This window comes from Sus scrofa, chromosome 4, assembly GCF_054392235.1.
Source record: "Sus scrofa isolate SSC_HxYL_T2T_F1_AM1 chromosome 4, Sscrofa_HxYL_maternal_Yorkshire_Landrace_v2.0, whole genome shotgun sequence".
NCBI lineage: Eukaryota > Metazoa > Chordata > Mammalia > Artiodactyla > Suidae > Sus > Sus scrofa.
The window spans coordinates 25,010,972-25,025,965 of NC_139386.1; the positions used below are offsets into that span (position 1 = coordinate 25,010,972).

Genomic DNA, 14,994 nt, shown 5'->3' on the forward strand with positions numbered 1-14,994 from the left:
TAACTTGATGATAATTGAAGTCCTGACCCTAATTATTTCTTAGGAGGTGAGAGGGAAAGGAGTGGATTGCTTCTAAGGCCACAGGTGGTAGTTTCATTAAAAGTATTTCCTTTTTCATTACTGCATTCAAGGGATTGAATTCTTATTCATTTGATTAGCAATTAACCTCACCTCTCTTGCAACAATATCTCATCTGTTAATCAAATGAATTTTCTAAACAAGTAACTATTTTAAAATAAATTGTTCATTTCAAAAGAAAAGAATTGCTCAAAATTTAGAGACAATAAATATGCTTTAAATTTTACTAAAAAATGAACCTATAGATTATGGCTTTGAGAAATAGTAATGTGAAATATTAGAAATAATTAACCGTGGTTAATGATATTTAAAATATTTTACAGACATTAGTTTCCCAGTGTATCTTTTAAGTGCTGAGGAAACTTAAGGAAACTGCTTGTTATTTATTATATTTGATTAATATTTAAGTTCTTTACTTTTCTAGATTTGACAATCTAAAATACTTGTTTTAAGCTAAAAGTATATACTTTATTTCTAATGTATATAGTGCAACTTTATGAGTCTTCAGTACATTTTTCATTGATTAACCTCATTTGAAATTCGTCACTGGTGTTGAAAAATTAAACAGAAAATGTGCACTTGAAAAACACTACTATATTATGGGTAAAAATATAAAATTTCAACTTTGTATACTGAAGTAATTATCAATAAATGATTGTTGCTTTTGTAAGTTGTATCTATATTTTATAAAGAATTTTCTTGTTTTGGTATTTTTACTTAATATTGTCCTTGATATTTTCGCTATTATAGTGGTTTATAATTATTTGATTTAATGTAAAATGATATTGAATGGAATTTACTACTTACGCAAATGGGATGAATATCAAGGTAAAATGAAAACATGCTTTATTTTTTGCATTGCAGTGTCTTTTTTAGCTTTTTATTTTGCAATAATTTGAGACTTTCAGGTGAATCGTGAAAATAATACAGAGTACCCATATACATACTTTTATCCAGCTTCCCTTAACACTGTTTATAAAAATGTAGCAGAGCTATCAAAACTAGGAAATTAACATTTGTATAATATTGCTAACTAAATCATAACTTTACCCAAACTGGAATACCTTTTAGTCCATTCATTTCTTACTGTTCATATTTCTGTTGATTATTATTTGTAATATAAACATAATATAAATAAAAGTAATATGATATAAATGTAATATAATAAAAACTTAAGAAAATAATATAAGAAAAAATGTCTTCCTAACTTTATTAAGTATATTTTGTACTATTTCAATATATTTTCTATTTTTTCACTTAAAATGGAAATGTATTTTTCTCTGAAATGAATATTATTTTTAAAAATCTCATATTTATATACTCGTATCCTTTTTTTTTGTTTGTTTTGTTTTTGTTTTTTAGGGCTGCACTTGTGACACATGGAGGTTCCCAGGCTAGCGGTCGAATTGGAGCTGTAGCCGCCCACCTACACCACAACCACAGCAATGCCAGAACCCAGGCTACTTGTATACTCTTAAGCATCGACTAATAACATAACAAAGCAATAGATGAAATACTCTGATATATCAGGCACTTTCCAGGTATTTTGCATATTGATCTAATTAAAACTTCACAACTGTATGTACTTATTTTTATAATTCTCCTTATATTCTCAAGGTTAAAAACATGTTAGAGCTTAAATTCTAGCCCAATCTTATGTCCATTTTTTACTGCACTGTATTTTTCTTGTTTAGCTGTAAAAGAGTTTCCATCGAAAATATGTATTTTTTTCAGATGAATATTCATGGTTTAGGGTTGAATAGAAACATCAGAGTAATGGAGAGCCTATTAATGAAACTTGACTTGCATATTACTATATTAGCTGAATATAACTTTGAAGAAGCCGCATACATGGTATTGATCTGTTTTAGTTATCTGTAAAATGTGAGTAATAACCTAGTTTTAAAAATTGCTGCAATGCTTAAATAATATAAAATATCTAATTTTTTATAGCACGAAGAATCACTATTGAAACCTATTTGGTAAAATGTGGTTCCTTTTTTATACTTCTCTGTTTATGTAATTAAAATAGACATTTCCTTTTCTTTTGTAAATCTTCTTGAAAGGAAAAAATATGTATCTACATATAATTTTATAAATCTAACATGTTAAAAATATATATTAAAATAACTGTAAACTCGCTTTTTCCCCCTCTTTACAGAACTGCAGAGTAGCTCTTGTGGAAATCCAGGAGTTCCACCTAAAGGGGTATTGTATGGTACAAGGTTCGATGTTGGAGACAAGATCCGCTACAGCTGTGTAACTGGATATATCCTCGATGGCCACCCTCAACTCACGTGTATAGCCAACTCGGTTAATACAGCTTCTTGGGATTTTCCTGTTCCCATCTGTAGAGGTAAAGAAGAAAAAAAAATTATTTTTATGTCAATATTTGTTTAACACAATGAAAATATTTTAAAAGTAAAAGTGGTAATCAGCAGTATATTTGCAAAACATGTTTGGCACTTGTTTTATAAAATCTGAAGCTTAGACAGAACACTGTAAACCAGGTATAATGGAAAAAATAAAATTATTATAAATGTAAGAGAAAATCAGAAGCCTAGGGAAAGATATAAAACACATATACTCTATGACAGTAACAAAAAATACTAGAAAAGAGAATATTACTTATGAAATGAGATGGAGGATTATATTTCTATTATTATATACACATCTGTACATACCTGTGTATATATGTGTCTTCATGTTCATATTAGGAAAGCATCTGGAGTTTATTTTTATTTTTTCTTCATTTTTTTATAATGATTTTTATTTTTTCCATTATGCCTGATTTACAGTGTTCTGTCAATTTTCTACTGCACAGTGTGGTGACCTAGTCACACATACATGTATGCATTCTTTTTTTTTCACATTATTATGCTCCATCACAAGTGACCAGACATAGATCCCAGTGCTCTACAGCAGGAGGCCATTGCTTATCCGTTCCAAAGACAATAGTTTACATCTATTAACCCTAAATTCCCAGTCCCTCCCACTCCGTTCCCCTCCCTCTTGGCAACTACAAGTCTATTGTCCATCTCCATGATTTTCTCTTCTGTGGAAAGGTTCATTTGTGCCATATATTAGATTCCAGATATAAGTGATATCATATGGTATTTGTCTTTCTCTTTCTGACTTACTTCACCCAGGATGAGAATCTCTAGTTCCATCCATGTTGCTGCAAATGGCATTATTTTGTTCTTTTTCATGGCTGAGTAGTATTCCATTGTGTATATATACCACATCTTTGTAACCCAATCATCTGTTGATGGACATTTGGGTTGTTTCCATGTCTTCGCTATTGTGAATAGTGCTGCAATGAACATGTGCATGTGTCTTTTTTAAGGAAAGTTTTGTCTAGATATATGCCCAAGAGTGGGATTGGTGGGTCATGTGGTAGTTCTATGTATAGATTTCTAAGGTACCTCCATACTGTTCTCCATAGTGGGTGTACCAGCTTACATCCCACCAACAGTGCAGGAGGGTTCCCTTTTCTCCACACCCTTCCAGCATTTGTTATTTGTGGACTTATTAATGATGGCCATTCTGACTGGTGTGAGATGGTACTACATAGTAGTTTTGATTTGCATTTCTCTAATAATAAGTGATGTTGAGCATTTTTTCATGTGCTTGTTGGCCATCTGTGTATCTCCTTTGAAGAAATGCCTGTTCAGGTCTTTTTCCCATTTTCATTTGGGTTGTTGGCTTTTTTGCTGTTGAATTGTTTTAAGTTGTTTGTATATTTTGGAGATTAATCTCTTGTCAGTTGCATCATTTGAAACTATTTTCTCCCATTCTGTAAGTTGTCTTTTTGTTTTTTTCATGGTTTCCTTTGCTGTGCAAAAGTCTTTTTTGTTTTGTTTATGGTTTCCTGTGCTCTCCAAAGGCTTTGAAGTTTAACAGGACTCATTTGTTTATTTTTGCTTTTCTTTATTGTTCTAGGGTACAGATCCAAAAAATATATCTGTGTTTTGTGTCAGTGTGTTATGCCTGTTTTCCTCTTGGAATTTCATAACATTTGACTTTACATTTAGGTCTTTAATCCATTTTGACTTTATTTTTGTATATGATGTTAGAGAGTGTTCTTTTTTTTTTTTTTTTTTTTGTCTTTTTGCTATTTCTTGGGCCACTCCCGTGGCATATGGAGGTTCCCAGGCTAGGGGTCGAATCGGAGCTGTAGCCACCGGCCTACGCCAGGGCCACAGCAACGTGGGATCCGAGCCGCGTCTGCAACCTACACCACAGCTCATGCCAACACCGGATCGTTAACCCACTGAGCAAGGGCAGGGACCGAACCCGCAACCTCATGGTTCCTAGTCAGATTCGTTAACCACTGCGCCACAACGGGAACTCCGAGAGTTTTCTAATTCAATTGTTTTACATGTAGTTGTCCAGTTTTTCCTAGCACCACTTATTGAAGAGACTGTCTTTCCTATTGTATATTCTTGCCTCCTTTCTTATAGATTTACTGTAAGTAAGAATTTCTGGGATTTCTTTCCTTTTCCACTGATTTATCTGTCTGTTTTTATAGCAGTACCATCATATGTTGCTTACTGTACCTTTGTAGTATAGTCTAAGGACAGGCACTGTGATTTTACCAGCTTCATTCTTCTTTTTCAAGATTGTTTTGGCTATTACAGGTCTTTTATGTGTCCATATTAATTTTGTTCCAGTTCTGTGAAACATGCCATTGATAATTTGTTAGGGATATTGCATTGAATCTATAGATCGCCTGGAGTAATACAATCATTTTAAGAATATTGGTCCTTTTGATCCATGAACATGGTATGTCTCTCCATATGTTTGTGTGGTCTCAATTTCTTTCTTCAGTGTCTTAGAGTTTTTGAAGTAAGGTCTTTTGCATCCTTAGGTAGTTTTGTTCCTAGATATTTTAATCTTTTTTATGTGGTGGTAATTGGGATTGTTTCCTTAATTTCTCTTTCTAATATTTCATTGTTAGTATACAGAAGTGCAATAGATTTCTGTATATTAATTTGAGCTCATAAATGAATCTGAATTCATTGATAAGTTCTAACAGTTTTCTAGTAGCATCTTTAGGATTTTCTATGTATAATACCATGTCATCTGCAAATAGAGTTTTCTTCTTCCTTTCCAATTTGTGTTCTTTCATTTCATTTTCTTCTCTGATTACTATGGCTAGGCCTTCCAAAAACTATGTTGAACAAAAGTGATGAGAGTGGGCATCCTTTTCTTGTTTCTGATTTTAAAGAGAATACTTTCAGTTTTTCACTATTAAGTGTGTTGTTAGCTGTGGGGCTTCCATATATGGCCTTTATTACATTGTGCTATGTTCCCTCTGTGCCCACACTCTTGTGAGTTTTTATCATAAATGGATGTTGAATTTTCTTTCTGCATCTATTGAAATGATCATATGATTTTTATTCTTCAGTTTGTTAATGTGGTGTATCACAGTGATTTATTTGTGGATATGAAAATATCCTTGCATCTTTTGAACAAATCCCACCTGATCTTGGAGTGTGATCCTTTTAATACATTGCTGGATTCAATTTGCTAATATTTTGTTGAGGATTTTTGTGTCTATGTCCATCTATGTTATTAGCCTGTAAGTCACACTTTGTGGTATCTTTGTCTTGTTTTGGTATCAGGGCAATAGAGGCCTCATAGCATAAGTTTGGAAATGCTCCTTCTTCTGCAGTTCTTCAGAATGGTTTCAGAAGGATAGATGTTAACTCTTCCCTAAATATTTGATAGAATTCACCTGTGAAATCATCTAGTCCTGGACTTTTGTTTGTTGGTAGTTTTTTGTTGTTGTTGTTTTTGCTTTTTAGGGCTGCAGCCACAGCACATAGAAGTTCCCAGGCTAGGGGTTGAAACAGAGCTACAGCTGCCACCTATGCCACAGCCACAGCAATGCAGGATCTGAGCTGAGTCTGTGACCTATACCATAGCTCATTGCAATGCCAGATCCCCAACCCACTGAGCGAAGCCAGAGATCAAAACTGCATCCTCCTGGATACTCGTTGGGTTTGTTTCCGCTACACCACAATAGGGACTCCCTGTTGGTTGTTTTAACATTACTTACTCAAGTTCAGTACTTGTAATTGGTCTGTTCATATTTTCTATTCTTCCTGGTTCAGTCTTAGAAAATTGTACCTTTCAAAGAATTTGTCCGTTTCTGCTGCAAATGGCATATTTTGTTCTTTTTTATGGCTGAGTAGTATTCCATTGTGTATATGTACCACGTCTTCTTAATCCATTCATCTGTGCGGTTATTGAGTTCACAGGTACTGCTGCTCTGGATGGGAAGGGCTAGAGTCACAGGTATCTTCATGTCTGGAGCCTGAGGTCAGAAAGATCTGAGTCTGACTACTGATTCTGCCACTTACTGACTCAGACATTTGAGCAAAAATTACATTATTTTGGAAACTATTTCTTTAGCTATTATGGAATGGATAGATTCATAGAAATACCAAAATCATGGTGCTTTTGGAGTTTAATATGATAGCATATGTACAATATCAGTCACATACATAATTTATGCATCTTTACCTTCTTACTTTTTCTTAGCTCTTGTTATTGTCTCCTCAAAAAAAAAAAAAAAAAAAAGGAATCACAGTCAAAAACTGGATGGATAATGTCATTTATCCTTATATCCAAGTCTAACCTCAAATCAACTCTTCTGTTTTTGTTGTTGATTTCCTTATCATTTTATTTTTCCCAGAGTATATGCTCTACTTCCCTACTCCTCATTCCCAAGCCCCTTCAGGCTTATTTCCTTTGACTTACATTCTAACCTCTGTGGCTTTTAATCTATCAAATAATGACACTGTCTTTTTGAAATTCTGTCTGCTCAACTTCAGTTTTCCAGGCTTCTCTTTTTTTCTCTTTAAGAATAATAGTGATGAATATATTTACTCATTCAAATATATTTATTATAGTTCTGCCTGGTGCAAAGCATTATTTCATGTGGTAAGAATCAAAATATAATTAAGAAACACATGTCTTGCTTGTAAAAACTCAGTTCTAGTGGGGCTGATCATAATGTAATCAAATAGTTACAGTATCCTATATGATAATTGCTTTAATATCAGAATCTATATTGTTAGGCACCTTCATAAGGAGGACCTTAAGTTCTCTCAGTTGAGTGGGAGGAAGTTCAGGTTGGGACAGTGGTTTAAGAGAAAATCTCACAAAGGGCTTGCTAAAAATACAACTGTATAGAAAAAGATCTTTCTCAGTGAGGCAATAATTTTCCTTTCTAGCCTCAAAAGTAGTTCTCATGTATTACTAATATCACTGGCTAAGGGTGAAGTCTATGAAGTCATACTTCAGAGAGTACATGATCTAGTTTTCTAAGGAGCATTTTACCACCCAGTAAGTTTTTTTAAAATTTAAACGTAAGCAGTAGAGGAATAGTGTATTTCAATTTTGTGTGGTTGCCATTTCTGGAAAAAAAAAAAAATAGACTATTCAATCCATGGCATCCCTCCTCTACTCTTTGCCACTTGATAGCATACTGATTCTTTAATTTATAACTTCACAGGGGGCTGATAACACTGTAATGATCTGCTTATTGCTTTCTCTGGAGTTTACATATTCTCTCCTTGATGAAACCCTTACTTTTAGATAGTTCTTTTGATGATTCCTAACTATGATAGTTTAATTAAGAAAAATGAATGCCACATCAACCTAGAGGGTATGGTAAGGGTTTTTGTGTTTGTTCACTAGCACAATGGATTTTTATCAACATCATCTGCTAGTATTTATAAAGGCAATTAACTGCCTGATGCTGGGCTAAACAATATTCTCTAAAATTGAAACCAAATTCCTATACTCTAAATATGGAATTAAACTATCTGATATACATACCTTTTCTGCACTCCCTCCTTTGATAGACATTTCCATGACATTTCTTAAGACTGAGCTTTAATGTGGCCTCAGAGCCCTTCTCAACTCACAGCTCCCAATACTTCTTACAAATTAAGGGCAGTTGGAAGAAAAGGTGAAATGGACTTGCTATTCCTATATTAAACATTCTGAAATTCATGATGATATGCCATATTCGGAATGGAATTTTGGAATATACACCCCGGGACAGACTAATAAAAATGTACACCAAAGTTACATTGTCATAAATGCACTAAACCTAGATCCACACAAAATAAAACCATTTAATAGAATAATTAGCACATTAAGATTTAAGGAGTCTTTTGATGAAGTAAGTCAGAAAGAGAAAGACAAATATCACTTATATCTGGAATCTAATATATGGCACAAATGAAACTTTCTACAGAAAAGAAACAAACTCATGGACTTGGAGAACAGACTTGTGGTTGCCAAAGGGAGGGGGAGGGAGTGAGATGGACTGGGAGTTTGGGGTTATTAGTAGATGCAAACTGTTGCATTTGGAGTGGATAAGCAACGAGATCCTGCTGTGTAGCACTGGGAACTATGTCTAGTCACTTGCAATAGAACATGATGGAGGATAATGTGAGAAAAAAAAATGTGTATGTTTGTGTGTGTGTGTCTGTGCATGTGTGTGTGTGTATATATATATATATGGCTGGGTCACTTTTCTGTACAGCAGAAATTGACAGAACAATGTAAATCAACTATAATAGAAAAAATAAAAACCTAAAAAAAAAGATTTAAGGAGCCACTCATAGACAAATTAAGGTTGTATTAGGTGAATTTTATATTGATTAGAAAAAAAATTTGAAAGGATGTAATTTTTTTTGATGTTAAAATATATTTATAGCCAAAAGTAAAGATCTTGGTGTTCACATGAGGTTTCCGGGAAAGCACTGATCGGTGAGGGGATATGATATTGTAAAGTGTTGATCGAGTTTATTTTTATGTGACAGATTACATCATTTGAGGGAAGGCTTCCATGTTAGTGATGTAGATGCCATTTAGTCAGTTGATGCCATGTGTCCACGACCAAGTATTTGGCAGTACAGACAAGGAGAAGGTCTGACTGTTGTCTCTGAGAAAGCAAAACAGATAGCAGTTAGCTAAATTATCTTTGGGAGTGAAAAGGGTCTTCAAAATTTTGGGAATATGACTGCCTTCTACTGCAATGTGGTAAATAAAACGCTGATAGGAAAAAAAAAAAGAGCAGCAACTTATTTTGTCAGAATATAATTTTATTCTCCTGCTAGAAACATTGATCAACAATCTAGATCAAAATGTGATACCAAAATATAGATTTGGGATAAACTTAAAGTTAATAGTGAGAGAAGGAGAAAGAGGAGGAAAGGTTTAACCAGGTGTTTTCTTTATGCAAATTATACCAAAAACCTTCCAAAGAAATAGTGATTTCTTTTGCGGGTCATACCTGCAGCATATGGAAGATGCCTATCATTGTTCAGTTACTGCAGCATAACTTGTTGAAAGGGCTGTCATTTATTCTCATGTCATTCTTACTTTTCAAATTTATTTTAATTATTCTGAGTCCATAACCTTTACATATGTATTTGTAATTACCTTGTCAATATCTATGAAAAGAATTTGGGGATTTCACTAAGAATTGCATTAAACATGTAGATCTTTTTGAGAACTAACTTCTTTATTATGTTTAGTCTTCCAATTCAGGAATGTGATGTGTTTATTTATTTATATCTTTGGTTTCTTTCAGTGCATTTGGTAAGTTTTCTAAGATAGACCCTGTAAATGATGTACTACTGGATCTACACCTAAGAATTTAATTTTTTTTTTTTTTGCCTTTTTTTTGTTAAGGTCCATACCTGCAGCCTATGGAAGTTCCCCGAGGCTAGGAGTTTAATAGAAGCTGCAGCTTCTGGCCTACATCACAGCCGTAGCAATGTGAGATCCAAGCTGTGTCTGTGATCTAGCTATGCTGAAGCCTTAACCCTCAAACCCTCATCCTCATGGATACTGTTGGATTGGTTACCACTGAGCCAGGACAGAAGCTTGAAATAGTGATTTCTAATCTGAGGTTAGAAGTGAAACAAAGAAACAAACAAATGTAGCAGAGAGTGTTTAAAAAAAGAAGTAATACAGTTGTCTCTCTATATCCATTGTATATATATTCCACCCACTGGGATACCAGAATCCATGTAGGTACAAGTCAGATAGTTGGCCCTCCCTATCAGAGGATTCCGCAAGTGTGGATTCAGCCAACAGTGGATCTTAAATATAGTAGTACATATAAGTATTGAAAAAAAATCTGTGTGTAACTCAGCCCAGGCAGTTCAAACCTATATTGTTCGAGTCAGCTATTCCTATAAAGGATGCATTGTTGAGGCTGGTATTAGAAGACTAGTAAAATGTGTTAATTGCATTTCGGTGCTCTCATGCTTGGTACTCTGAAAACCATCTTAAAAAGACATTAAAAAGCAGAAAATGTCATTTATTCTTGTATATGTCCTGATTACACATTTTCCTTTGAAGCTAAATGTAGTTCCTTTCTAAAAAACAACTTTGATAAAGAAAACCTAATAAGTTGCCTTCATTTTTCTTTAAATCTACTCCCAAAGAAGGGAATATTTTAGTGTAACTCACTGAATCATAGAAAGAATAATGTTAGTGATAAACTGTTATATGTCAAAAGAAAAAAAAAATACTCAAATATACTGTTGAATATCAAAATGTAATGTCATGCCAAGCAGTAAGAATTCTTTTTGAGAATTGGGGCTTGTATGATTTGATTTAGTTGATTTCCAAAGATTTTATTTTAAATATTATCTGTGGAAGTGTTTTAGCACAGACTTTGAGTTTTTTGTTTTGTTTTGCCTTTTGTCTTTTTTTTAGGGACACCCCCAAGGCATATGGAGATTCCCAGGCTAGGGGTCTTATCAGAGCTACAGCTGCCGGCCTATACCGCAGCCCCAGCAACTCCAGATCTGAGCTGCATTTGTGACCTACACCACAGCTCACAGCAACTTGGGATCCTTAACCTACTGAGCGAGGGCAGGGATCAAACATGTAAGCTCATGGTTCCTAGTCAGATTTGTTTCCACTGAGCCCTGTCGGGAACTCTAAGACTTTTGAGTTTTACTAGCACTCTTGCCATTACTCTCCTGGCAACATTATCTGGACACAAAATCTTTCATTAGCCTTATCATTTCACATAAAGGACCTGGCCTCTTCATGTGAACTTAAATACTTGATAGTAATGGGGAAAAATTTTCTGCATACCTTTTAGTGAGCAAGCAAGAAAAACATAAATCATTTGGTAATGAGATTATTTTATCACATCAAAGACTGCCAGCAAAATCCTGGCGATGTCAGGCTATGAGGAAGAATTTACAAGTGTCTCTCACCTGCTGTTTCCTCATCTCTCCCAGGAAAATATATGCTCTTCCTTCAGCAACCATGTACCATAAGCTTATTCTGAAAGTCCATTTTTTCTGATTAAATAAATGAAAATGTCCTGACTAAATTGTCTTGGTAGTGTTTAGCATGATGGAGCAAAGGACGCACAATTTGTCTTTAAGGGTATAAGACCTGTTAGCCGATTTGCATTTTTGCCACTATATTACTGGAGTGTGTTGTTTCTTATGTCAAAAATTGAACATTTTTTTGCCTAACTCAGGAGGTAGTAATGCTAGATTGGATTAAATGAGGTAATATTTTAAAAATAGTTACATAATGCCCAGAACATAGACCATACTGAAAAGTTGAAAATTATTTCCAATTACATAAAAAAATAGTTTAAAAAATAATGTAGAAATGATAGTGATGACTTATGTTTTAAAGGTGTTCAGAATATTTTAAAATAACTGTTGCCAATTAAAATAGGTATATAGCTCTGAGATATTTTCTTTAAAACAAGAGATTAAAGAACTCTGGAAAAAGTGGACGCTGGACTAGTAAAATCTTTATTTTGCTTTATAACTCTGCTGCTGGGAAGATATGGAAATTTTATGGTTCCAGATCTCAGTTTTCTCATCTGTATGAAAGGGAAGTCCTTACTACTTTATAGTTATTGTAATAAGGATTGTATTAGTTAATGTTTACAAAATACCAAATCTATATTATTAAACAAGTAGTGATTACTATTATCATTATCAAAACAGGTATTTGAAAACTGATAGTATCAGAGAATGGACACACCTGTGGTCTAGGACCATATAGGCAGAGGAATTAATTTTTCTCAGAGATATAGTGGTTAAGAGAAACTTTAAACCCCTCATTAGCCTAACAAATTAAATTGGGGTTAGTAAGTGATGTACATCAGTGGTAAAATATATTTCCCACGGGTAATTTTGAGTGATTCATTTCTGGAAGTCTTCACATTTGAAATATATTCAATAATTAGACTGATATCTGTTGAGAAGTCACTATGCATATGCCCCACAGCTAAGTGCTATTATGGTTGAGACAGCACCAGTGCTCATGAAATTCATCGTCTATTGAGTATGAGACCTTTTACTTGGAAGATTACCTATTTGGTGTCCTGGGTTATTGCCCAAATGTGTGTATTGAATTTCCATGCAAAAAGATAGAGTGGTATTCTTAAATAAGAAATAGGTGCTAATCTTCTTTGTGTTTCTGATATTTAGAGAAGAAAATCAGGGCTTTCTATTCTTACCATAAAATTTCCTGCTGCAGCTAATAGTCAGCCTTGTCTTCAACATTTGACTCACACATTATTTTCCCCACTTGGTATTTGTGAATTATATCTTACTCCATTCAGGAAGCTGTTAACTTTTTTTTTCTTTTTTCCATCCTGTATATAATAACTCTTTTTTTGTTGTTGTTATCTTACTGTGTTGCCCAAGTTTTTTGTTCCTTCGTATGTTGTTCTTCTTTTAAATTAATCAGTTTTACTTACAGATGTTTGTGTTTTGTTAATCCCCCAATGAAATAATTTTTTACTTCTTTTTCTCTACAGTTTCTAGAAAAATGTTGACAAGTGTATATTTTGAAAATAAAAGACAAAAATCAGTTTCTTTTTGAGGCAACTGAATGTTCAATTGTTTATGCCAATTCTGTGTAACTTTAAACTATATGTTTCTATGGAGGCTTTTGTTTACTTAGAGCTTTTTGTTTGATTTAATAGACAAGAATTTTAAAGTATTTCTTCTAAATGAAAGATTTGGATTGTTTAAGGAAGGTTTATATTTTTGAAAAATTACAAAACAGTTTGATAAGGTTACACCCAAAATAAAAACAGAATTTTATAAGTATTATGCAATATTCATTTCTAACACTTACCTGTATTTTAAAACTTGTAGAAAGAAAAAATAGAATGTCTTGCTGCTCACAAAGCATTCACATGATTATTTGGCACCATGGCTTAAACAAAAGATGATGGAGCATGTTTAGCCAAAAATATATTGACAGATTCAGAATTCCCTGTGGTGAAATAGGTTGTTCAATGTATAAGAACCTTGAAAAGCAATCATCTAACTTCCTGCTAGGGTATAAACTCAGTGAACCATAGCAATGACCATCTGGTATTCTACTGCTCTTTGTAAGGCCGTCACTCTAAAGATAAGGCAAAATAGTATAGGAAAATTAATGGAGGAAGGGGAATTGTAGCTCACCGAAGACATTGAGTAGTGCCATGTGAAGAATGGCTACCTATATGGACTAGCTTCATGTGAAAGGTCCTTTTTTGTGTGTGCTAAGAAAGCACAGTAAACAAAGTTTTAGTAGGAATCATTCTAGAAGGACACTTTACACATTTTTGGCTTGGGCTCTTTCTCCCTTGTGCAGTTTGATTGGTCACCTTAGTAAGTTATTTTACGTGTGTGTGTGTGTTTGAGCCATTCAGTGATGATAGATATTTCAGGCGGTTAATGATAGATGACAAAATTTAAATGCTGAAGTTTATATGCCTTCAGAAACTACGTTTTTGGTCTGTTGCTCAGTGTGCTTGAAATCTAAAGTCTTCCTATAGTCACATTTCACAGAATTTTCCCCAAATGCATTTCTGACTCAACAGAATTTACTTTTTACCATATAATTGGTATGTATGTAAAACTGGCACTAAATATATTAAATATTGAAAGAGTCTTGAAAAATAAGTATTTTATCTATAGTTTTTATTGGTCCCATATTTATGTCACTAATTGCTTATGTTTTTGACCAAGATAATTTTCTCTTCATTTATTGCTCCTTATGTTTGAGGTTATCATAGCATTCAAACTAAGTTATAATATTAAAGTCACTTATTATATATTTATAGTTAATTTATAGGTAATATAAAAAGGCAGTTGATGCAGCATAAAAATTTGATTCATATAGCAAATAAAATAAATGAAAATAAGGATATCTATGTGAAAAGAAAATAATGGAATGATAAGTTGAAGCCAATAGCAAGGTTAATATACAGAAGTCATGTTCTGTATTCTTCTTATATGCTTGTTAGAATCAGCATTAAATTTGGCTTTAATCCATCTGGGAACCTAAACAAATCTGGAGAACATGATTAGTTCATAGTCTCATAAACTAAAAGCAATTTGTGTTGGAAAACCAAACTTACTAAGAGTGGGAAGTTTCTTATGCAATATATCATAAAGAAGGCACTATATAATTTAGCGGGCTGTGTTCTATTATATAATATTAGTAAATATGAAGTTAGATAATGAGCTTCCCAGGGTTGCATCACATCTTCTTATTGATGTATAAACGAGGCCTTGTTTTTGAAAAGATTGAGAATGGTATTCATAGAATGAATATAATCAAAATACACATGCCTAATATCATTGGCCAATATGAGTGATGTGCAGACCCAACTACCTAGATTTAGTTCTGACTCAATTTTGTGTATTTTTAGAATCTGAATCTCTTGGTTAGTTTGTAAATTTGGAATTTGACCTGAAAATTCATCATCAGAGAACAGAACCAAAGGCATCATGTTTTAGCATTAATATAATTTTAGCTTTCTTTTATATTTTGTCATTTAATAGATACTTATTTAATTTCCAAATTAAGTTAGTCTTTTATTTTTACCCATCTTAT

The 14,994-nt window shown here is 33.4% G+C and overlaps 1 protein-coding gene across 5 annotated transcripts in view; it reads left to right on the forward strand.

The window, feature by feature from the left end:
* The window catches only part of CSMD3 (CUB and Sushi multiple domains 3), a 1,221,352-nt gene that overhangs the window by 270,776 nt on the left and 935,582 nt on the right, over positions 1 to 14,994 (forward strand). For all 5 annotated transcript variants that reach the window (XM_021090582.2, XM_021090584.2, XM_021090585.2 and 2 more), the window contains exon 4: positions 2,240 to 2,434. In XM_021090582.2, the coding sequence (XP_020946241.2) occupies positions 2,240 to 2,434 (195 nt within the window). The remainder of the gene's footprint in view (positions 1 to 2,239; positions 2,435 to 14,994) is intronic.